At 32.0% G+C, this 25,202-nt stretch overlaps 2 protein-coding genes across 2 annotated transcripts; both read left to right on the top strand.

The window, feature by feature from the left end:
• Nucleotides 1-2,670: 2,670 nt before the first annotated feature.
• On the top strand, nt 2,671-5,738 carry LOC105773106 (transcription factor bHLH145). Its single transcript, XM_012594774.2, has 4 exons — nt 2,671-2,850; nt 3,119-3,579; nt 3,753-3,909; nt 3,998-5,738. Exon 4 carries the CDS (start codon nt 4,015-4,017, stop codon nt 5,044-5,046), a length of 1,032 nt encoding a protein of 343 aa, XP_012450228.1. The 5' UTR covers nt 2,671-2,850; nt 3,119-3,579; nt 3,753-3,909; nt 3,998-4,014; the 3' UTR covers nt 5,047-5,738.
• A 6,737-nt stretch (nt 5,739-12,475) lies between these two features.
• On the top strand, nt 12,476-24,795 carry LOC105773377 (protein ALTERED SEED GERMINATION 2). Its single transcript, XM_012595193.2, has 20 exons — nt 12,476-12,844; nt 13,487-13,555; nt 13,919-13,996; nt 14,536-14,670; nt 14,775-14,882; nt 15,044-15,172; nt 15,945-16,060; nt 16,143-16,260; nt 16,731-16,836; nt 17,424-17,569; nt 17,682-17,852; nt 17,937-18,047; nt 18,961-19,072; nt 19,724-20,073; nt 20,421-20,511; nt 21,679-21,774; nt 21,876-21,946; nt 22,024-22,151; nt 23,836-23,948; nt 24,459-24,795. Exons 1-19 carry the CDS (start codon nt 12,764-12,766, stop codon nt 23,915-23,917), a joined length of 2,298 nt encoding a protein of 765 aa, XP_012450647.1. The 5' UTR covers nt 12,476-12,763; the 3' UTR covers nt 23,918-23,948; nt 24,459-24,795.
• The last annotated feature ends 407 nt before the right edge of the window (nt 24,796-25,202 follow it).

Below are 25,202 nucleotides of genomic sequence, written 5' to 3' on the forward strand. Positions count from 1 at the left end.
ACTTACGAGAAAATTGGAAGCCAAACCATGAATTTTATAAACGCTAGGGATTTAGAAATGAGGAGATGAACTAGTTTCGATTTGCTTTCGGATTTTGCTTCTTTTTTTTTTGTAATTAATTATTTAGTTTTTTTTAAATTTTTTTAAATATTTATATATATTTTTAACTTGATTTTATTATATTTTTAGCTTTTAAAAATTTTATTTTATTTTTATTTTTAAGTATTTATAGATTTTATAGATTTTTAAAATTTCTATTTATTTTTAGAATCTTCTAAATTTTTAAAAAAAATTATTTTTAATTTTTTACATAGAATTAAGTTTAAATTGATATAAAGTATAAAAACTAAGGACTAAATTTATTATTACACAAATTAGAAAAATGCTACTGTTAGTCACTTAACGGCTGGGCGACAAAAAATGTCGAAAACATTAGTGACTAAAACGAAAACTTATACATAATTAAGTGACCTTTGGTGTAGTTTACCCATTTTTTAATTAATGACTTTTTTAAAATTTCCCCACTAGTAATTCGTATAGTCTTGTTGACACACGTTGAGATTAAACAATATATTATTTTATAAAATCGTTTTTAATTAACAATGATAAAATTGGATCTTATGTGATGGCATGATGGTTAATGGTGTTCATTGCCTCAGGTGTGGCCTGGGTTCGAGTCGCACTAATCGCGTCTGTTGTTTAGGATTTACTTTATTATTGCAATTCAAACTATCTTTTGAAAGATATTAAGGGTTTGGCTCCACTCCGCTACATTTTTGTTCATTATTATTAGAAGAAAGTAATTATAGAATATTTAATGTGGTACATGTACTTTAAAAATGTCTAATGTGGTATCTGAATTATTAATATGTGTTTTATTATGGTACATGTATTTTTATAAAATATCCAATACGGTACTTGTACTTTGAAAATGTCCAATGCGGTACTTGTACTTTGAAAATGTTTAACGTAGTACCTATGTTTTATGATGGCACCTGTACTTTCATAAAATGTCTAATGTGATGCTTGGACTATCAATATATGTTTTATTATGGTACATGTAAACTTGTTCAAGGGTTGGGTAGCTTGTCTAGTCCGATAAGTCGGGTTGGGCTTGGATAAGAATTTTTGTTCCTCTAGCCCGACCTGAATTCAATTTAATTATAAAACATAATTTTAATATGTATATTTTTAATATTTTATTATTTTTTAACAACAAAATGAGCTATTTGGAACCGGACCGAAAATGGACCTAGGCATGGAATTTTTTTGGAACCGAGCCTCAACCCAGCCTGACCCATGGGTAGCTCTAGATACATGGTGTTAATACCGGCAATGAATTGCTAAACCAACCAATAAAAAATTGAAATGTTGATTTTCTTTTTCAAATCATCAAGTCCATGTGAATAACATAACATTAAGTGGAAGACTAAATAAAAAAATTAAATTAAACTAAAAACAAATAATTAAACATATGGTTAATAAAAAGGAAGTAAATACTAAAAAATCGAGTTTATTTAACTATAAAATAAATATAAGCATTCGTTTAAACACGATGTAATAGTTTGAGGGTTTACATATATATTAGCCTTTTAAGGACTATTTAAATTATTTTTATTTAAATATAGGCATAATTTGGCCTTCTTACTTTACAAAAAATGTCATTTTAACTTTTCATTTAAATTTTCGCCCTTCAACTTGTATTATTTGTCAAATCACCCCAAAATGAATAGAAAAGCTAACTTTGTTGATGTGGCATAAACGTAGAAGTCAAGTCAACAATTAATTAATTGTAAAAAAATAAAAAGTTATAAAGTTTATTAAATAAATATTAACATTATTAAAAAGTATAAAATATTAAAATATAATTTTTAAAATTTCAAAAAATAATCAATTGCTTACATGGCATACATGCCACATGTATGCAAAGTTAATAGATATTAACTTTCCATCTATTTTGGAGTGATTTGAAAAATAATGAAAGTCCAAAGGCTAAAAAATGAAAAAAATAAATGAAGAGCTAAAATGACTTTTTTTGTAAAGTTGGAGAGTTAAAAGTTACCTTAAATATACTATATAAAAACTTTAAATGATAAAAGTACCCTTATATATTTGTTATTATTATTATTATTTTCTCAATATTAATCTTATAAGTTTTTATCATATCTTTTTTTTTATACATCGTCTAGAATTACCCATAACATTTCCTCAACTCTTAATATAAGAGAATAATACTTTTTAGCGCACTCGAATCTACATCTTTCTGCACTAATAACAATATCCATTTTTTGGATCAAAATTTAAGGTAGAATGCAATCTGACAAAAAAAAACTAAATGTAAAATATTAATTACATTTGCATTTTGCATTAATTAAAAGAAAGAGAAGGACTGTTTTTCGGGTTCAAACATGGTTAGGAATTAGGATAAAACCCAAACCCGAACCCGAAAAGGGCAATGATAAAACCACCGAGCAGGGGACCCAACTCCAAACCAACCACACGGACTCTAAATTGTGCTTCATCATTGTTCACTTAATACCTTGCGTGCACTCCTCACGCACGCACGTATCAAACCTTTAATCACTTTTTTTTTTCCTTTAAATTTTAATTATTTCGATATTTCAAGGATATTTTCGTCAATTAAAAATTTCTATATAATAATCTATCTATTAGTATTAATCTCGGCTTCCGTGCAATCCTTAAACCTTCGTCTGTGAACTTCCATTTTTGACTCTAAAAAAAAAACTCCTTTTAGTCTCCATTTCTGTCTTTGAAGCTTAAATTTTGGACCAATTAGGCTTTTTTTTTCCTTGATTTGAGATTTGGGTTTCTTCTCCTTTCTTCTTTTTTGTAAGTTTTTCAGCTTCTTTGATGATTTCTATATATTTTTTTTCCATAGCTATGGCTACTTCGTTTTTTTGATGTAATTTATATTTAGATTTCATGTACCATAAGAAGAAAAAATAGATCTATTGATCTTGATTTTCTACCTTCCTTTTTTTTTTTTTTATTATCTTGGCTCTAGATTATTAGTACGTACTATAAAAAAAAAAGAAAAAGAAAGAGATTTATGTTATCTGAAAGTTGAAATAATGAATGTTTTTTTGACCCATTTTAGGGTTCAGCAGCAGCATGCGGTGGTGGTTCAGTCAATCGGTTGATGTGTTTCGAAAAGTTATCTCTTTGAACTTGTATTGTAGAGTGATTCTGTAATTCCCCCCATAATCAGCAAACAAAGCCCTTTTTTTAGCCATTCACTCTTTAGTCTTACACTATTCTATATATATCTTCCATGGGATCCACTTTCTTCATTGTTGTTCCTTGTTATGTTCGTCAGATTAGCTGATTAGTGAATCATCTTCAAAACCCATCTCTCAAATTTGTGTTCCAAAAGTTTTCATTTTAGTTTGTGGAAGATCCTCTTTGTATATTGAAGGGTTGGGGGGAAACGTAGTTATGGTGTGCCAAGCAGCTAGCCAAACAAGATTCCGGGCATTGAAGTATGAAAATGGTATTGCAGGGAGTGCCACCATTGTAGTTAGAGTTATAGCATGCTTTCAACCTCTTCAAGATTGCCAGGTTTGTTTTTTTCTTTGTACAAAACAAAGCCTTTATGAAAGAATTAGATACCCTTTTTTGTTGAGTGTTTGTTTCTTTTCTTAATATATGAGATTCCTTGTTCTTTTTCTTCTATTTTTGTCATTGATAATTTGTTTGAAAGTTTTTGTCTTTGGGGTGTTTTGTTTTTGCAGGCTGAATATTTTCGTCATTTGCTTAAGCCTGTTACGTAGATTGGGTTCTTTATATTACAGCCATCAAGTTAATTTTAGTTTTGTTTTTTGCCCCTTGTTTTTTTGAGAGAATTTTGAAGTAAACTACTAGTTCTGCTGCTACAACATTCAACTTCTGGTATGTTTTACTTACTTTGTTTTTATGAATATGTAGTTTCTGTTCTTTAGGATGTCAATTTTTAGAGTTAACTCTGTTGATTTTGTAGGTGATTGTTCTGGTTAGATGAGAGAAGGCTGTGGATTTTCGTTTCCAGAGCAGCGATTCGATTGGCGATCGCATGACTTGAGTTCTTTGGCTGCTCCTCATCCTTTGGTTCAGCAAAATACTAATCCTCAACTTGTTAACTCTGGCATCGATATGGTCTCGGTCCCGAGGACTCTGCCAGATTATGCAAATCCTGGAATAGTACCTCAATTGCAGGTTGGCCAAGTTAACGAACCTTGTGGCTGGTTTTACTGTTCACCCCACTATTGGCAGGGCTTGGTGCCTGCTTCAACCAACCCTTATGAGTATCACAATGAAAAGATTGTTTCGAAGGCTGGTTCGGGGTGTGCTCAGAAGAGATTCCTTGTTTTTGATCAATCTGGTGATCAAACTACTATGATATTTAGCTCTTCTTTCGGGACTCCTATCAAATGCGCCACTTGGGGTTCAAAATCTCCTGCTGCTTGTAACTTTAATGGCAAGGATCCGATAACCAAAGTAAACCCTGATCTTCACTCTGGACCGATATCCTCAAATGTGTTTGATGAGAATGGGACCAATACGCAAAGTGAAATGCACGAGGATACTGAAGAACTAAATGCGTTGCTTTACTCGGATGATGATAGTTATTATACTGATGATGAAGTTACAAGCGCAGTTCATTCTCCTAGTAGAATGACGGCTTGCCAGGAGCAATTCGAGGGAGGAGGAACTGAAAAGGTTGCTAGCTCTATTGGACCAACTAAAAAGCGAAAACTGCTCAATGACGGTAATGATTACCTGCCGTTGCTTACAGACGCTGCTATTTCAGTAAATCCTAGCAGATGTTCTGAGTATGTGGATGATGCAGATTCTAGCTGTGCCAATATGGAATCCTCTTCAAGTAATAAGAGACTGAGAATCGAAAAAATTCAAGAGACCGTGAGTGTTCTACGAAGCTTAATTCCAAATGGGGAAGGCAAAGATGCAATCATGGTTCTTGATGAAGCTATTGATTACTTGAAATCCCTTAAACTCAAAGCCAAAACCTTGGGACTTAATGCTCTATGATGTTGCCAACGCCATTGCCACTCTTCTTATTTGTGTTAGCGGTAGCATCTATCATCATTAGTTATTGTTTATTGGTACCTATTAGTCAAGGCATGGATTTGCATGTGTAGCCATATTATTTGGCGTCTTCCAACAAAGGAGCGAAAAATGAAGAGCCAAGTGAGTCTTTCTTCAATGATTTGAGTAGGAAAAACCAGTAAGATTTGGGTTGGAAAATCTATAGAAAGCAGTATATTTATGTCCCAATAAAGGGGAGTGAATCATTAGTCTTCACCTTGGGGGTTTAGAAAGTAACACTCACGCTTGAGAATGATGGGGTTTTTAGCAGTGTGAATGAGAAGACTGGTTATTATAAGGGACCCTCATAAAAGGTGGCTAAGTGCACGCCGCTTAGGTGGTTATTGGGTCCCAATCTTCACTTTCTTCTTCTGCCCTTTTGTTTGTGTGTATCCTCTTTTCTTTGATGTTGAATATATTGCATAAGCAAAAGAGCATGCAAACAAATTTGCTTTGAAAGCCCCTTTCATGGCCTTTTATATGGGGTAGTGTGGTTATGCATGTATGTACGTATGGTCCTTTTTTTCATGTATGCTGTCATCATGGGGTTTAACCATAGTCTTTGTAGTGCTTTGATGTGTTATCATTCATGGATGGATGTAATTTTATATAATATATGGTTTGAGTGTTGTTTATGATGATGATGATGATGATGATGATGATGATGATCTACTCTAAGGTGATCGTTATTTTATCCTATATAGCTCCCTAGCTTACCTTATGAAATGGTGCAAATTTTCTTTTTCCACTTTGTATGCAGATGATGGCTCGTGTGATGGGACTGCAAAAAGTTGGTATTATTTTTTATGAGTGAAGAAATGACATTAATCTGCCACCAACCCTTTAGTCAGTCATATTGCTAAAGTTAACTTGAGAGACATGAGCATGCATGTGCTAATCATACGGAATATAAAATTTCAAACATCAGCATCATAATACGAATTCGAAAAATGATGAGTTATGTGTATCATGATATTAATTATGATCATTCTAAAATCTATATATACACATGATTAAGTTTGATAGTTTGGGCACTCACTTTGGTAATGTCAAAATATTTTTAATTTATATAGTAATTTGTAGGTTAAATTTTGATTTGGTATTTATATTTTGTGAAAGTTGCAGATTTAATCCTTATATTTTAATTTAATTATTTTTAATTTTTGTACTGTTTAAATTTTAAATTTTCAATCTTTAATAAACGATAACACGATACTTCTATACTACATATTAAACACTTGATTGAGTTGGTGTCGTAACTTAAGTTAGCAGTAACTCGGCAGGGTAATGTCTAAACTACCTTACTATAAATAGTACATTGTTGGATGAATTTTGCTGGTACTTTGTGAAAGTTGCAGATTTAATTTTTGTACTCTAATTTGATCATTTTTAGTTTATATACTTTTCAAATTTTATAGTTCTAGTTCTCGCCTAATGGCAACTGTTAAATTCATTAAGTTTTGTTATTTCCAAAATTTGATGTGTCAAATATAGTCATATACATAATGCCACGTTAGTTTGTTATTTTCACATATTATTTATAAAAATTCAGTTAATGGATTAACGATTGTCATTTGTATAAAGACTAAAATTTCAAATTTTGAAAAGTGTAGGATTTAGAATGATCCAATTGGAGTATATGGATCAAATCTACAATTGTACGTTAAGTACAAGACTAGTAAATTTAACTAAACAAATTGGTCATGATTAGAATTTCAAACTATGAAAAGTACAAAGATTAAAATTGACCAATTCGAAAAGTACATGATTAAAATTGGTGAATTAAAGCATAAAGGCTAAATTCATAACTTTCACAAAGTATAAGGATTAATAGTAAAATTTAACTTAAATTGTATTATTTCGAGGTAAATTTTCCATTTTATTCCTTTTATATAGAAAAATATGCGCACAAAATAAAATCTGAACTCAAGTCTCTATCATTTTTAATATTTGTATATAGATATGATCAAGGGTCGGGTTAGACCTTAATAGAATTTTAGGCCCATTTTCAAGGCCTAGTCCTGGCCCAAAAAATGGGCCTAAATTTTTGTCCAATCTCGACCTGAATAAAAATACTACAACTTGAGCTTGGCTCGACCTAACCGTATTATTTTTTTAATTATTATTTTTATATAAAAACAAAATTAAAAATATAATACATCAAATACACTAAAAATATTAAAATAAATATTTCTCAACAAATTAAAAATAAATTAAAAAATATTTATACTTAAAAGCACTAAAATAGGTGTAATTTAGCAAGCAAATACTTCTAAAATAGTAGCAAAATTAACAATAAAATAAGAGTTATACAATATCTAAACAACAATAATAAAATATTAACAATATAAAAATAAAACGACCCCAAAACAGTGACAAAACCACAACAAAAGTAGTAGCAAAAAGCAGCAGTTTTTCTAATTTTTTTTACAAATTTGAGCCAGGCCTCGAGTCAAAAAAAGCTTGCATGAGGCTTAGCTTGTTTAGAAAACATGCCTCGTTTTTTTTACCTAAACCCATTTTGGGGACCTATATTTTTATTTAAACTTTCTCATTTTTCGAATAAATCTTCGAGCCAAACCGAATAATCCGTTTCATAATCAAGTCTATTTATATATCACCATTAAATTAAAACCTCATTTATTATATAAATATATATTTTTATATTTATTTTTCACTTACATCGTAAGTATGCGATACTCTAATAAGCAATAATCTTGATGTCATGATAACTTTGATTAACTAATGTCATGTCAAACGTTCCAAATGAGAGAAATGAAGGTGTGACTTTGTACCCAATTTTTTGGGTTTGAGATAAGTATAAAACTTATGTTCAACATCATACCATCATACATGTCACATTGAACGAATATATTCCATTTCCCATATCACGCTTTGTAGGATCGTTGGGATGCTTTATATATATATATATATATATAATATTTTTCATAGACCTTATATTTCTTGCAATTGCAATTTTCTTCATTGGTGTAGGAACAGTAAAAAATATTTACGGATTAAGTCTTAATTCGATTGGTATGGACATTATTATCAATATAGGAAGACATGGATTCGAGTGTGTTGAAGCGTATTATTCTCCTATTTATGAATTGGAGAAGAATTATTAGTAGTTCTAAATTTTGTGTCAAAATAATAAATATGATTAAATTTTATAATAAAATTATTAAAAATATATTTTCAAAAAAAATAATGGTGCTGTGCATGATGAAACTGGATTTTCACCTAAAAGCAATCGGTCCCTCATGTATGTATATGTCATCCTCTCCTTTACTTAATGCGCTTAGTGAGGTTATTTCGTCAGCTTAGATTCCAAGTTTTTTCTTTTTTATACAAAAAATCATATACTATTTTCGATGTCACTTTCATTTTTAAAATAAATAAAAATGAGTTTTTTTCTTTTTATACAAGTTGATATATATATATTTTTAATTTGGTATTTAAAATTTGTTAGGCCCAATTTGGTGCATGAATTTGGCATATTTTTCTTAATTTGGTACGTAGATTTATTAAATGCTATACAAATTGCATAAAACATTGGCGGTGTTAAAAATTTCTTTTGTTATACTATAAAAATATTGTCAGTATTAGAGAAATTCATGTTAAAAATAGGTATTGAGCTATGTTTAAAAATTAATATTGAACAAGAAAAAAATTAAAACCCCAAATTAAAAGAAATTCATTATTTTCAATTGATAAAATAAATAAATAATTAATTAAAACTATAAGTAATTGAATATATAAGATACAAAAAAATCATATCATCATCACATATGGGTCATACATTGATTATTTTGCTATCTCAATAAAAAATAGCATTGTTAGTATATTGGAGTAATTTGTAAAACGTTTGATAAGTACCAAATCAAACAAAAATTATTAGGTGCTAAATTAGAAACAAAGAGTCAAGTTTAGGTACCAAATTAAAATATATATATCAAATTCAAAAACCAAATGTTATATTAAACTTTTTTTTAAAGTTTAGACGAAATTAAAGGTTATAAAATGTCAAAGAGAATTCGAATCTATCTTGAAATGCGATGCTAAAACATTGCATCTTTGTCACCTTAAGTGTTTTTTTTTTCGATAGACAAAAATATATTTAAGCGAATACAATAACAATCAACTTGTTATACTTGCAATCCTATCAGCATACAAAGTTTCTTGTAAATAATTTGGCAGATCCATGAACAACAAAAGCTTTGGCACTTTGTTACTTGCGGATTTAGTCATAAGATCAGCAGTCGTATTTTGCATCCTTTGAATATGGCAAATTCTGATTCTCCAATTATGTTTGAGTAGGCAGCTAATTAAATGCAATTCAACTAACTTACTGGAATCAACCCCACTAACTAGCAAAGTTTCCACTAAAAGTGCATTATCACATTCTAGCTCTACTTGCCTGAATCATTTCTCCCTTGTTATGTTCAGACCTTCATATATTTAATTTAGTATTTTAATTTAATTTTAATATTTACTTTGATATTTGCTTCTTCTTCTTTTTCTTTTTTCTTTTTTGTCTCTACAATGTTGAATTTGGCGGTTGAGTTTTATTTTTTTATCTTAATTAAATATCGTGTTTTTTCTAGAGTATATGTGTCAAATATTCATTGAGTTTTTTTTTTTTGGGTCCCAAATTGAACATTGAAGGTAAACTCATGTATCAAATTGAGATAAAAAAATTAGATATCAAATTGAATATTAAAGTTAAATTCAGGCACTAAATAGTATATTAACCCTTTTTTGAATATAAGGTGTAGAAATTTCCATGGGCTTCCTAGGTTTTAGATTTTCATTTTGTTTGGGCTGCTTTCATTTTCGCTACATGGAATGTAAACAGGCTCCAAAATATGGAGTCTGCGGCCATGTTGTTTGGAGCCTAAATGTCAACTGATTCAAGGTAAAGTGGAAAAAGGCTCGTGTTTGGATATTTCGTTAGAAAATTTCGGGTTTAATCCATAGATATTTAAGACTAGAAGTGTTTATGGGTCGGGTTGTATTGGGCCTAAATACGGTATTAAGATACTTTATATTTGTCTAAACTCAGCTCGAATATGAGCCTAAAATTTTATTAAAACCTACCCGTATTTACAAAATATTAACCCAAGTCCTTTTTTAAAATTTTTTATATAGTCATATTAATATTATTTTAATATTTACATTAGATTAATATTATATATTTAGTATATGTTTATTTTTTAATATGTTCTAAATTACATAATATATATGAAAATAACATAATATAGAGTATTATAAATTTAAAAATGGGCCGAGCCGGGTCGGAATTGAGCTTTGAATGTTTATGCCCGAACTCAGACCATATTTTAAACATGCCTAAATATTTTTTTGCCCAGGCCCATTTTCCAGGCCTAATATTTTTGCTCAAACCCTCCCAAATTTCGGGCGGACCTTCGAGTCTGAACAATAACTCAACTCATGAATAGGTAGGGGTGTTTAAATGGTTAACCGAACCGAACTAGTATTAATTGAATTAACCAAACTTTTTAATTATTTAACCGTTAACCAACCCGAAATATTTTGGTCAATTCAGTCGGTTAACCGAATTTTATATGTTTTTTTTTGTGAAAACAAATATAAAACATATCAAAGAAAATTTAATAATATTCATTTGACCGAATTAACCGAATTAGTAATAGCCTAATGCGTATAATATATAATATTATTTATTAAGTTCGGTTAATTCAGTTAATTAACCAATTTATAACCAAATTAACCATTAACCGAAATTCTAAAAAGTCTTTAACCAATCTCCAACTAAACTAGATCGATTCAATCTGTTAATTTGTTTTTAAGCTGAAATTTGAACCAAACAAGTCTATAATTAAGACAATATTTTTCATCAAAAAAATCTATATGATGCAACCCAATGATGATTTCATTGTTGAATGAGCTTCTCCTACTATAGTTGGATTTGACTAAAACGTCACGAGACAAATTTCTTTTTATAAAAGCAACTTATTAATTTTTTATTTCTATGTTGAGTTCCTTATGGATATTTTCTATTAATTGTAGGGCCATCTTTAGAATTATAAATACCAAAATAGTTGAATTGGTGTTGAAAGTTTCCAAATAAAAATTTAAGAAAATTGAAATAAAAATAGACATTAATGATTTGGTCTTAATTGTCAACCTCTACTATTTAATTAAGGATTTTTTGGATTCATTTTAATTTAATTGATAGGACAATGTATAATTTTATAATTTTTATTTAAAATTTTTGAAAGCAAATATATAACTTCTAAAATCGGACTAAAATCTTAAATCATCTCTTAACTGATAGAAAAAGAGGCGATCGATCCCTTTAAAACAAAAGATTAGTCACTAAGGGAGGCGATCGATCCCTTACTCTTCTAAAAATTGCTATTATATATTGACTCGGGGATCAATCCTACCATGAAGAGAATGAACCTAAGCCTGAAAAATACTATTAAACATTAATATCATGATTAATTGTCATTAATTATTTACTTCCAAATTAAATAGAAATTGTTTTTTACTTTCAAATTAGATGGAAATTAAATTGCTACAATTTTTCTAAAGGACCATTTTACTCAATATCAATATTGAGAAGAAAAACCATTTTCATAATTTATAAAATCTTGGCTTAAATATTTACATGTTTTTCAAAATAGCCCTAATTGTATTTTTGAGCATTTTGGCCATCAATTTTTTTCTAATAGATTTGATGGAAGTACCATTAAAAAATTAACGGTATTACGTGGAATATTTTTAATGAGGCAACCCAATAAGATAATTACGTTTATTTTCTTCAAATTAAGAGCTCTTTTTAACTTCATGAATTGTTTATTTATTTTATTATTTTCTACATGTAATTATTTTATTGGGTTATTTAAGTAATAAATTATATCTCATTAAAAATATTTCACGTATAAAATTTCATATCATCCCATTAACTTTTTTAACTATACATTCATCAAATCAGTTAAAAAAAGCAGTTTGAAAAAATAACAAAGGCTTATGGCTAAAAAAGGCTCAAAAAATACAATTAGGGCCATTTTGATAAAAACATGTAAACATTAGTGGCCAAATTTGTCATTAATCCTAAAAGTTTAATAAAATAATAAGCGGAACAATTGGGTTAGTGGTGTGGGCCTTAGTTCAGTTCGAGAGTTAAAGCCCAAGTACCTAGCCCTCAATATATGGGCATGCTACTCTACATCGCACGCAATAATCCCAACATAAGCACTCATCTCAAATCAACCGTTAAATCCTGATTCAAAGGTGCTTAAATCTCACGCAACATTGGTAACGGGCTCCATTTTCCACTGAATAAACCCCCCCCTCAGCTCTTTTTTAATAGTACTAATTATTCATTTTTTATTATCGTAGAGGAGTGTAGAAATTGTAAGAAACGCACACGAGGCAAATTCATTTCATCACTCGCCTTCGTGTCTCAATGAAAAGCCATATGGCGTATAAATTTTGATTGATTGGCTTAGTTTCATTTTGTTTATTTTTGCTTTAGTGTGGCGAACCAAACGAAACCCCGTGCTTAAACCGTAGGCTAGCTTTTCTTAAAAACCGCTTTTTATCATCGCCGGTTGCCGCCGTCACTGCCGATCGGAGCTAGATTTCGTTAGCTTTTTTTAAGTAACACTCGATGGAGGAGTGGCCTTTCCACGACGGTAACATACACAATCTACTCGACGGGAGGCACATCGACATTCGCCAAAACTGCCGCGTATTTGATCGCTCTTTCATTTTTATAAAGCATTTTGTTTTATTTTGTTTAAATTCTCATTTTTCTTTGATATTGCCTTACCTTTTGTTGTTGCGGTTTACAGTTCTGAGGATTGCTGATTTAATATTTTTTTATTTGGAATTTATATATATAATTGAGAATTTGAGTAAATCTTCGGAGTTGCCAAATTTAAGATATAGATATGCTTATTTTTTAAAATTTGATCAAGAGTTGAAGTGCTTAGCCTAGTTGTTGTTGTTCTTTTTACCTGAGTATTGCTGGCTCAGTGGCTCTCTTAATTTATTGTTATTAATTCTGCGTACTTATTTTTGTGTGTGGAATTTAGATAATATATAATTGAGAATTTGAGTAAATGCTTTGGAGTTGCTGAATTTAATTTGCGCGCGCGCGCGCACTTATTATTGAAAATTCGATTAAGAATTGAAGTGCTGAGCCTAGTTGTTGTTGTCCTTTTCACATGAGTATTGCTGGCTCAGTGGCTCTCTTAATTTCTTGTTATTAATTCTATATATTTATTTTGTGGAAAAGGAAATTTGAGTTGAAACAATACTAAATTACTTTCCTTGTTGACTTACTATGGTGACTGTGCTTTATCTAAGAGATTTTTATGTGTTTACGTAGGATGTTGATCATAGTTTGCAGATGCATTCTTCTGTGATTCGGAGGTTTGCACTGGAAGAAGAATTGGAGGTGATTTCAATTTTCTTATAGCGATAATGTCCCTTTTTGTTTTTCTTTCTTTGTACTCTTTGATGCATACAAAGTTAAAAAGAAAAGGAACACTTTGATCTCATGATGCATCACAGACCACAATAGTAATGACATTTTAGTATAGGTGGTTATTTGAGCTTCTGCATTTAGTGGCTTCCTAGATTACATTGCAAGTCATGTATCGGTTACTTTGCTACATGTAAAGTTCCATTTGTCTTTTGTTTTAGTCACTTCTAGTAGCCGTATATGCCTTGAAGGCTTTGACATGGTAATCTTTTGCTTTACTTATTTTTTTCTCTTTTCTTTTCCTTCTAAAATTCTCCTTTGTACATTGTATACCAGGGACATCAAAGTTGTGTAAATGCTATAGCTTGGAACTCAAGTGGTACACTTTTGATTTCTGGTTCTGATGATGCACGGGTATGAGTCATCTTTATTTTTCTACAATTGTGAACTTCAGTTCAATATAATAGGTAACATGAAAATGGATAAAATGTAATAATAAAAATTTGACCTAACCTATTCTTGATCATTATAGCATTAAGATGATCCTGTTATTGGATTTTACTATTTATATAGAGTGGACTCAAAACGTTTGTGAAGTCTAGTATGTGGTGCTGTTTTCTATAAATATTATATATATTATCTGATAGGCTTTCAAGTTCAATTTTTTAGAATATAAAAACTTCAGCTTTTTGCCTAAGGAATGTCAGCCTTGTCATTCAACTTATTTTGGTTACACAGTAATGAGGGGAGTGATTTTTATGCTTTTTCATATGAAATATGGATTTAATTACAAGAAAGAAGAAATTAAGTTTTGGTTTAGGGGCCTCTAGTAGGCTATAATTGTTGGCCCATGTCATCTGTTGATAAAGGTGGTAGGTGCGTGAAGAATGGTTTTGGAGTGGTATTGTTTTTATGAAGATATGTCAAATTTTTTAATCAATTATATTTTGCAGATTAATATTTGGGGCTACTCTGGTCGGAAACTTTTGCATTCTATAGAAACAGGACATTCTGTTAACATATTCTGTACAAAATTCATTCCTGAAACTTCTGATGAACTTGTGGTCTCTGGTGCTGGTGATGCTGAGGTAAATTTTTGGACTTTGTTAAACAGGGTTTCTATGTTGGAGTCTTATTGTATTCCTATTAGGTATTGATATCATTAATCACTTGGACTACTAATTTTTTGCAGGTTCGATTATTCAATTTATCTCGCTTGAATGGGAGAGGTCTCCATGATGGTGCTGCTACTCCATCTGCACTCTATCAGTGTCACACAAGAAGGGTTAAAAAACTAGCGGTGAGGTTTATTGCATAAATGACTGACGAATATAGTAATAATTTAACTGGACCAAGAACATGGGGAGTGGTAAACTTTTTGAAATTAATGTTGCTTTACATGGTGAATAATGTTCTTTTGATTGCTTCACCTTCTTATAGGTTTTACTTCTCCCATTTTAGGTTGAAGTTGGAAACCCCAATGTGGTCTGGAGTGCAAGTGAAGATGGAACTCTCAGACAGCATGATTTTCGGGAGGGCACTTCTTGTCCTCCAGCAAGATCTTCTCAGCAAGAGTGTCGCAATGTTCTTGTGAGGCTTGCATTACATGATAATACATGCCTTTTCTTTCATTTCAATCTTTTATATTCATCTATGGGATCTCTGTTTGTTGAAGTTATTGTACTACTTATTAAGTGTGAATTTTGGTTGCAACTATCACGATATCCCTGAAATGCATGTTCTGAAGGTTGGCGAGTTTTTACTTGATGTCTTCATTTGAGTAAAATTGTTGCCTTGTTTGTCATATGACTTCGGTTTCCTTCTTTGTAAGATCTCTGTGGCATTAAAGTTTCTTTGATGTGGACTAAATAGCTGTTCCTCTCCCTGCTCTTTCCAATCAGGATATGTGGCTGAAGGAAATCTTTGTTTTTTGTGGGATTGAGAACCCTCAACCATTCAGCTGGCCTTTTGAATAGCTACAGCCCTATAGAATACTGGATGCTTTTGGACCTAAATTAAAAGATGTTCTTACCATATAGATCTGGTCCTGATGGCATTGCTCATCATTTTATTTTACCATCACTGTAGACTGCGTGATAGGATTTTAAGCAGTGGACAAAATGACATCCCTTGATTCTGAAGTTAATGGATTATCACCTCAAAGTCATTTGGTTTTTGGTGTAGCTTGAAAAATTTTCCCACCAATCTCTATCTTCATTTGAAATTCTCTAGCTTGGCATTGTAGAATTGACAAATTTAACTGATATTTTACATTCATTTATCCTAGTTGTCCTATATTCGAGCATATCCCCTCAAACTGTATATCATTTGAAATCTTTTTTTCCTTTAATTATTATGGCAGCTTGACTTGCGTTGTGGGGCAAAGAGGTCACTAGCTGATCCTCCTAAACATACTCTGGCCTTAAAATCTTGTGATATCAGTTCTACTAGACCTCACTTGCTCCTTGTTGGTGGGAAGTATGTGGCTAATCTTTATTTTCTTTTATATATATACACATACTTTATTTTTACCATTAATCTTGTCTTTGAATGTTTGCAGTGATGCCTTTGCTCGTCTATATGATAGAAGGATGCTGCCACCGCTGACCTCCTGCCGCAAAAGGATGTCGCCACCTACTTGTGTTAATTATTTCTGCCCAATGCATCTGTCTGACCGTGTTAGTCTTGAATTTATTTGTTAGTCCTTACTCTTGTTTATTTAAATTTGGAAATGACTTGGCAAGTTTTAGGATTTCTACTTATAAGGACCAAATTTTATTAATTTGTTTGGGTTTATGAAGAGATTGTCTGAAATGATGTAACAGCTCATTTTGCAAATGATAATTATTCTCTTCTTCTTTTCTCTTTGGTAAATGAGTGAACTTATATAGTTTTTTCCCCTTCATTAGGTCACTATTCAATAGTTTGCTCATAGAAAATAGTTTTTTGTGAATATTTTAAGTTAACAGTGTTAATCGGAGACATTTAACTATAACCTGCTAATTGTTATCAATTGGCATTAGCATCACTAACATTATATTTTTTGTGAATACTTGAGGTGTCATTATATGCTAAACTAAACTACTGCTGGTTCCAAGTGAAATATTGTTATATTAATTCCAAATTATTTTTTGTTTTGTTTTTTTAGGGACGTTCTAGTTTGCACTTAACTCATGTTACATTTAGCCCTAATGGAGAAGAGGTTTTACTCAGCTATAGTGGGGAGCATGTCTATCTAATGGACATAAACCATGGTAAGCATAGTCAAAATTCTCTAATTCTAGTTTAGTTAGATGGTTTTGTTTATTTATGGTCCTTTTGATGTTTTATCTTCTTTAAGGAGCATCCCGTTGCCTGACTTGATATTATATAGTTTAAATTCCCTTTTGTGTTTTAAGTTCCAGTGTTGCAGAAAGTGAAACTAGTGGGGGCTCCATAGAAATGGGATTAGAATTTTAAGCGGAAGGATGAACTTTTATTTTGTTCTTTTTAGGTGTTGTGCTGCATACAGCTGCTGTGTCTAAACTGCAAACCTATATGTTCAGAGAACTAACCTGTACAGTTTATATTCACCTTAAAAAATGCAACTTGGCTTAGTGCTCTTCTTGTTTCCTTTCCTCCCTGGTCCTTCCAGGTTGCATTTTCATGAAGAAGTGCTTTTCAGCTTGCAGTATAAAGGTTAAGCATGAATTGTGTCGGCATATTTATGATAGCTTAGATTCAATGGAATGTTCTTTGAATTGGTTATCTTTTAGATATTTCCTTTATTGCAATTAGTGGGATGCAATATATAACTCATTTCTTTAGCTGAACATTTGTTAGTTATTTCCATGATTGGCAGCTAGTGGGAGTGTAATGCAATATTCCTCGGGGGACGTTTCAGAATTGATGACCTTCACTCCTGTACCAAATAGACGAGAGCATCAACCATCTGTTTCTAGTTTCTTTCAAAATGGTCTCCAGAAAAGAAGTAACACTGCTGCAAGAGTATGCATCTTTTATGTTCTTGTTTTAGTTGTCTGGGAATTTTGGTGATGTATCATGTAACTTATTTGTTCTTCGTATGTATTTCAGCTACAACCTAACATGTCAGTTACAGGTTGAAAAATGCAGGATGTTGGTTGAAATTGCTAAAAGATCCTTAGAGGAGAGGACAAATATTTTCCATGCAATTGAGGCATGCAATGAAGTCTTGGATGGAAATAATGGTGATATTGGCCCCTCGCTAAGGCATGAATGTCTTTGTACTCGTGCTGCCTTGTTGCTGCAGGTTCATTGTTTACTTCTTTGGGATTAACTTGATGGATCCTTTCTATTTGATGTGCAATTAATATTGAGTTGTTGCCTTTTGCAGCGGAAGTGGAAAAATGATGCCCATATGGCCGTTAGGGATTGCCGTGATGCTCGAAGAATAGACAATTCTTCCTTTAGAGCTCATTATTGTATGGCTGAGGCTTTAGAGCAGGTAATCTGCAGTATCAGTTGCCGTGGAGTTTATATAAACTTGGTGGTTTACCTGAACAATTTGATTGACTTATTGGGTTGCCAAGAACATTTTAGATCGTGAAGCTTAAAGCTAAGTTGGGTTTCTGCCTCACGGTCACTTTTTTAATCGTTCCAATATTGTTACATCTACTGGTTTGGTGTGGTTCAGGGGAGAAAACAGCCCTAAATAAACTAATTAGGCTGAACAAACGAATTGGAAAGATGGAACTCTAGAAAACTTAGGGTTATAGAAAACCTCTAGTTTTTCTATTAATTCAAAGAAAATAATCAGAATAATAATTCTGGCTATAGAGCCTACAACTTATTTATATAGGCCTTCTCTCTTGCAAGTAAAGTTATTAGGTTTTCTTTCAAATAAATTTTATTCTAGACCTAGATTTAAACCCGAAAAATACTTAATAACCCTGGCTGTCTATAATATATCTAATACTTAAAACAAATACTATAAGATAAAACTGATATAATAAAATATTATAACAAAAAAAAGCTAAACAAAATTTAAGTTTGTTAAACTCTTTCATGGGAAGATTAAAAATATAATCAAGAAATATTTGATTTTACATTTGTCACCGAGTTGCGAGTTTTATATTCTGAGAGGTGAATAAAGTAAAGCCAGTGGTTATGGCTTGGTTTTCTCTCACACGATAGCCAATTGTTTTTTGATTACCAATTGAAGATGAATTGTGCTGTTGTAAATAAAGAAGCATCATGTCTTCAGAGGTCCTTTAATGCCTTGCTTTTTTCAAAAGGAAAAAAATTGGGCTATTGAAAGCTCAATTGGTAACTGTTTAAGACAGTGTCATGGTCGTCTCTTCTTGTAAAGTTGCTGAAACCAAGTCTATTGTTGTCATGTGGTTTCTTATTGTCTGCAGTTGGGAAAACACAAAGAAGCTTTAAACTTTGCTGTTGCAGCACAATGTTTATCTCCATTTGATACTATGGTGGCTGAGAAAGTGGAGAACCTAAATAAACAACTTGCAGTAGGTTTGTGTCTTGTACACCTGCATCTTAAACCTTAGTGAAGTATCTCATTTCTTACTCCCAAATTTAATTGTCCTGCCTGTATTTATGTGTGTGTGCAATTCTCTCATGGTTTTTTCTTCTTACACTTATTGAAAGGCAGTGTTAGAAGTATTGACTGAAATATCTTGGCTAGTCAATGTTAAATTATTGTGATGCACCTTTTCTTATATGTTCAGTTCATTTGATGGGAGATGCCATGTTCTTAAAACTGGAAGTCCTGACCTGAATTTTCTCTTTTCCATTAACTCTTTGACCTTTTTCCTAATCCTTTTGCTCTGTTCTTTGATTAACTTTAGTTTGCTGTTAGGCTTGGGACTCCTCAAGATTCAAGTGTATGTATATCATGCTTATTGTTCATGTTTTTTAAGTTGATAACACTGAATCACTGTGGTAAGTGGTTATGCTCATTTCTTCTGCTGTTATGCATTTGGAATGAATTAGTAGTGGTGAAAGCATCTCTCTCCCTTGCTATTCATTTCTATCCCTTACTTTTCTGTGGGTGGCACTGATCTCCTTGAATAATGTCAAAGATGATTTTCTCTAGAATTTGTCGACTTTTTGCTAATTTTTATCTTTTCTTTTGTCTTACTTTTTCTTTTTTAAATAATTAAGCTGAAGCTGAAAAAAATAATAAGGCTAGTGAGGGGTCACCTAAGTCTGAACCTCGAGCTGGAAGGGTATTGTCTTTAAGTGACATACTCTATCGCACAGAAGGTAATAGTGATGCTTCACAAGATGGGCCAAGATCCGATAGGGAAGATTCTGATTATGATGAGGAGCTGGAATTAGATTTTGAAACTTCAATATCTGGTGATGAAGGCCATGATGTTGAATCCAATATGCTACATGGAAGTTTAAATCTTAGAATTCATCGAAGAGGTGATGCAATAAGGGAAACTGGTCCAAACGGTTCATGTGGGTCTCCATCCTTACCATCACAAAATAAGAAATCAGCTTATCAGGTTCACATCTGCACCTTCTGTTTAATTTTTCAGATGAATCGAATTTTGATAAGCAGATGTCTCCTATTTAGTTATGTCATTATCAAAATATCATCTTGAAAAGTGATTGCAGTTGAGTATTAATTATCTGGGCATGACTATTGCTTCAACTTGTCATGTGCATTAATGCATTATTTCTGATAAATGGCCTGAGATGACTAGCCTATAATAACAATAGCTTGCAAGAGAATTTTGTTTACCATTGCATGTTTACTTTCAGCTGGCCACAGTTTAATCATATTTCTTGTGATGCATTCTTTATTGATCTTGCTTGAGATTTTCATGTCTTGCATTCATATCTTTTCTAGCCCGAGGCAGTTATTGATATGAAGCAGAGATACATTGGCCATTGCAACGTTGGAACGGACATCAAACAGGCGAGTTTCCTTGGTCAGAGAGGTACGTTTCTTGCATTATCTCATATATAATTTTGTCTGCCATTGAAATTATTTTGCTTTTTTTCCTCTCTCTTAAAACCTCTTTAGAGTTTTCTTTATGGTGTTGAATTTGTGCTTTTTCATTAGCATTCACGATACAAGAAAATTCTGGTGCTAGAGTATATTCAAGAATATAGGGTAATTGGGCTGAAGTAGGAGAGTTGATAATGGAGAATTACCCTCAAAGAAAGCAACCAAAACAAGGAAAGGGAAATAGGAATTAAAGAGATGAAGAGAGAATGGGAGTGTTGTACTTTCTTGAAAAATTCATTAGATGCCCACTGGTATGGCTTACACTTATTATTTATACACTGAATACAAGTGCTGTTAACTGATCTTGCAGCCCATTCCTAACTGCTATTAACAGCTTTGCCAACACCTTGAACTAGTAACGGCTTTTGCTGCCAGTTACTGTCACCAACAGATTTCTGAACTACCGACACTAATAGCTAACTAATTCTTAGCTGATTAGTTCTCATATTGTTTCACAGGTCCCCCCCCCCCCCGCCCGCCTTTTATATTTTGTTTGTTTGTCACACACCATTAAACCCTTGGTCAAGTTTGCTTATATTATCTGTGGATCATCATTTTAGTTTTATGGTTGAGCTCAACACCATTTTGAGAACGAAATTAAAGTTGTAATGACTTTCTATCTGTTGATGATTCAATTGAAAAGAGTTATGGCATTCTTTTGTTGATTTATGAATACTGAAATGAAACGAATATTTTTTTCTGCAACAAAGTTTTTAATGGAATCCACTTATCTCAAAGGAATCGTTGAATATGGATGAGCTCTGTAAGTCATTTATTGGAATCCACAACATTTTTTTGCTTCTTGGACATTTGATTTGTAATAATGAATTGTTATCAAGTCCATTTCAATTGCTTCTGCTGCCTACCAGATAGGGGCTTCTGGGTGAAGTGTCCTATAGTTCCAGGACACCTGATTTGCTTTTATTCGCTTGATCCAATTTCATTGTGGCATTGTTAATATCTTGTTTTTCAAACATGTGCCAATTTTCGTAGCAGAAAAACTGTTTCTCATTGCTAGTGGAATTCGGTCTGCATGCAATTTTAGCAGCAAAACAATTAGGATGACATCCTATGATATCCTCTGATTGATTTGTAGGTGAATATGTTGCTAGTGGGAGTGATGATGGGAGATGGTTTATTTGGGAAAAGCGGACTGGTAGATTGATAAAAATGCTTCTTGGAGATGGCGCTGGTAATATTTCTCCTCTCCAGTCTGATCTTCTTTGCAGATTATCGATTGTACCGTCATCCTAGTGTTTCTTATTCACTGTAAAATCTCATTTTCCTCCACAGTTGTAAATTGTGTACAGTGCCATCCATTTGATTGCTTTGTTGCGACCAGTGGGATTGATAGCACAATAAAGGTGAGCATTACCATGGAAAGAGTATTATATGCAATATTCAAGATCACTTGTCTAATTTAAGCTGGAACTTGGTGTAGCTTTGGTGTCCAACTGCTGCTGTTCCATCAATGGTTGCTGGAGGATCAACAGGGCCAGAAACTTCTAATGTGTTGGAAGCCATGGAAAGTAATCAACGCAAATTATGTCGTAATCGTGAAGCTATCCTGTAAGCACTATGAATAGTATCTCTTGTGTTTTAAAAATGGAACATGCATCAGATGAGAAAAAAAATAATTGTGGATGCCTGCCCTTCCTTTCCCTCTTTCACTTTCTTGTTTTGTTCTGGTTGATCATTCCGGTAGTTGATGCTTATTATTCCAGTAGACGAACTTCTCTAGCCCTCAAACTTTTTCAAAAACAGCAATTAAGCCCCTGCTTTTTTTTGCACTCACTTGGGCACTTGAACTTTCAAAATGCATAAAAAAGGCCTTTAAACTTTTTCAAAAAAATCAATTAAGCCCCTACTTTTCTTTTTGACTTAATTGGGTACTTGAACTTTCAAAAGGCATCAAAAAGGTCCCCAAACTTTTCCCAAAAAAGCAATTAAGCACCTGTTTTTTGTTTTTTGCATTCAATTGGATACTTGAACTGCCCCTAATTTTTTCAGTTAAAGCCACCATGTGTCACAACTACAGCGTGACATGTGGCAAAAAAATAGAGAAATAAAAAACTATATAAATATTTAATATTTATTAAAAATTAGGAAAAAAAATTATAAAAATCGTAAAAAAATTATAAAATATATTTTTGTAAAGAAATATAAAATTATCATACTAAGAAAAGAATTTTATAATTTTTCTATAATTTTTATTTATTATTGTTTTTTGCCACATGTCACTCTCTGTTGCGAGACATGATGGCTTTAACTGCAAAAAAATTAGGGGTCATTAACTTTAATGGTTAGCTATTAAATTAATGGTTAAAGGACTTTTTTGATGCATTTTATAATTTTTATAAAATTTTACAATTTTTTTACAATTTCTAATAATTTTTTAATAATTTTTATTATATTTAATAATTTTTATAACTTTTGTTGACTTTTATTTTTTTCCCACGTCACTTCGTGGTTGTGGCATGGGGTGGCTTTAACTGAAAAATTAAGGGCAGTTAACTTTAACGGTCAACTGTTAAACTTAACAGCTAAAGGGTTTTTTTGATGCATTTGACAGTTTAAGTACCCAATTCAGTGAAAAAAATAAGGGCTTAATTGTCTCTTTTTGAAAAAGTTTGAGGGTTTTTTTGATAAATTTTGAAAGTTTAAGTACCCAATTGAGTGAGAAAAGAAAGTAATGATTTAGTTGCTTTTTTTTGAAAGGTTTGAGGGCTTTTTTGATATATTTTGAAAGTTCAAGTACTCAATCGATTGCGAAAATAAAGCAAAGGCTTAATTACTTTTTTTGAAAAAGTTTGAGGGCTTTTTACACCCTTAAAGCCTTTTTTGTATGATGAAATTTGTATGGCAAAAAAATTACCATCTGATTATGTACAATAATACGGTCGTTTTATTTGGCATGTTAGGTTTTAAATCTCCTACTTCAGGGCATTTCTGCCAAAATGTAAATTTTGTGGAGATCTTTATCTTGTCTTTACAAATTTCCCATCCTATCAAAACATTATTTCATGAGAATGTCATTCCAATAATATACCTGCTTACCATCAGAAGTTGTTTCCAAAAGAGATGGTCAAGCAAGATGAAACTAAGTTATTTGACTTCAAATTAGATATAGTTTGGGACTTCTAAGCTAGTTATTCCTTACACTGATTGCTGTCCGAGAACATTGTGCTTTTTAGTGCTTGGTTCAGATTTCGTTATTGGAATTACATGCAAGGTTGGTAAATGTTATTTGCAGGCCCTTTGAACTTTTGGAGCGGTTACGGATGCATGAATTTTCTGAAGGATCCTTGCATCCATTTGAGTGTGCCCAGAGCTAGTTTGCTTCACAGCTTTATAAAAGGCATGCAGGTAGCTAAGTTATGCTCTCTTTTGTGGAATAGGTTTTATTTTCAAGTATTTTACCTCTGGATATTTTGCAAAAATTAGTAAATTACAGTTACATTTACTGGAAATACCGGTGCACAGCATTGTAATGTCATGATGATTGATAATCGGAAACCATATATTGGGTCTTTTCTTTAAACAGTAGTTGCTAGTTTAACGTCTGGCATTAGTAGTATTCATTCATTATGGAGGTTTACAGCTCACCTCTGTGTAGTAAACTTTGACGTTGTAAATCATATAACTATTTTTCCTATTTGATTTCTTAAAGTGAATGACACCTTGAAACTACCTAGCATAAAAATGAAATCTCATCCCGGGCCTGCATATGTTCTTATAATGTTAATCATTTATTGCTGCCAGATTATTACTGGGAATTTCGGGTCTTATTCTGTATTTTGCGTAAGACCCTCTGTTGATGGTTTTTGGTCTTAAGAGTTTTATCTGTAGCACTTATTATTATTTGTTTGTTTTCAGATTTTTGTTACGATGGTGTCACTAAGCAAAACGGGAAGGAAAGGAGTGGCCTTGGGCACAGAAAATATCCAGCAGGAGGAGGAGGAGGAGGAGGAGGAGGAGGTTAGTTGACCTTTGTAAAGCGTTTTAGTATTGTCAGAATAAAGCTTAAATATCAAATAAGGTATTCGATTAATTGTTAAAGCATGTCAATCAGTTTTCATGTAGATATCCTTTAGTTTTCCAAATATATTTGGCCTGTCTATGTACGTTGTTTGAAATGTTTTTGCATATAGTTGAGGAATGAGGATGCTTGTCGTTTTGGTATATATGTTAATTTTATGTCTCTATATAATAATTGATTTTGTCGTTGTTTCCTGTCTCGACCTTGAACAGTTTCGAATGGAAACCATGCCCCATGTCCATCTTGATAATTAAATTTATGTACACTCCGGCACTTGCTTAGTCAACGGATTGTCGGTTCTCCTAATTAAATAACCTGCTTATGATACCCAGAAGTACTTGGGAATCAGCACTACCATTAAATACTGTAGAAACTAGTCCATAAAAAAACAAATTAAAATAAATAATAGCAGTCATAAGTACATTTAGGGTAAACCACCAAGGGACACAAGTCTCACCTCTTAACCCTTTTATTATTTTGGCAAAAGGGTCTATTCAAAGTTTGACTTTATAATGCTCACCGTTATGCTACAGTGACTTTTTTAGATTATATTTTCCATCTTTGATCGGTAATCATTTTCA

Source organism: Gossypium raimondii, chromosome 6, assembly GCF_025698545.1.
Source record: "Gossypium raimondii isolate GPD5lz chromosome 6, ASM2569854v1, whole genome shotgun sequence".
NCBI lineage: Eukaryota > Viridiplantae > Streptophyta > Magnoliopsida > Malvales > Malvaceae > Gossypium > Gossypium raimondii.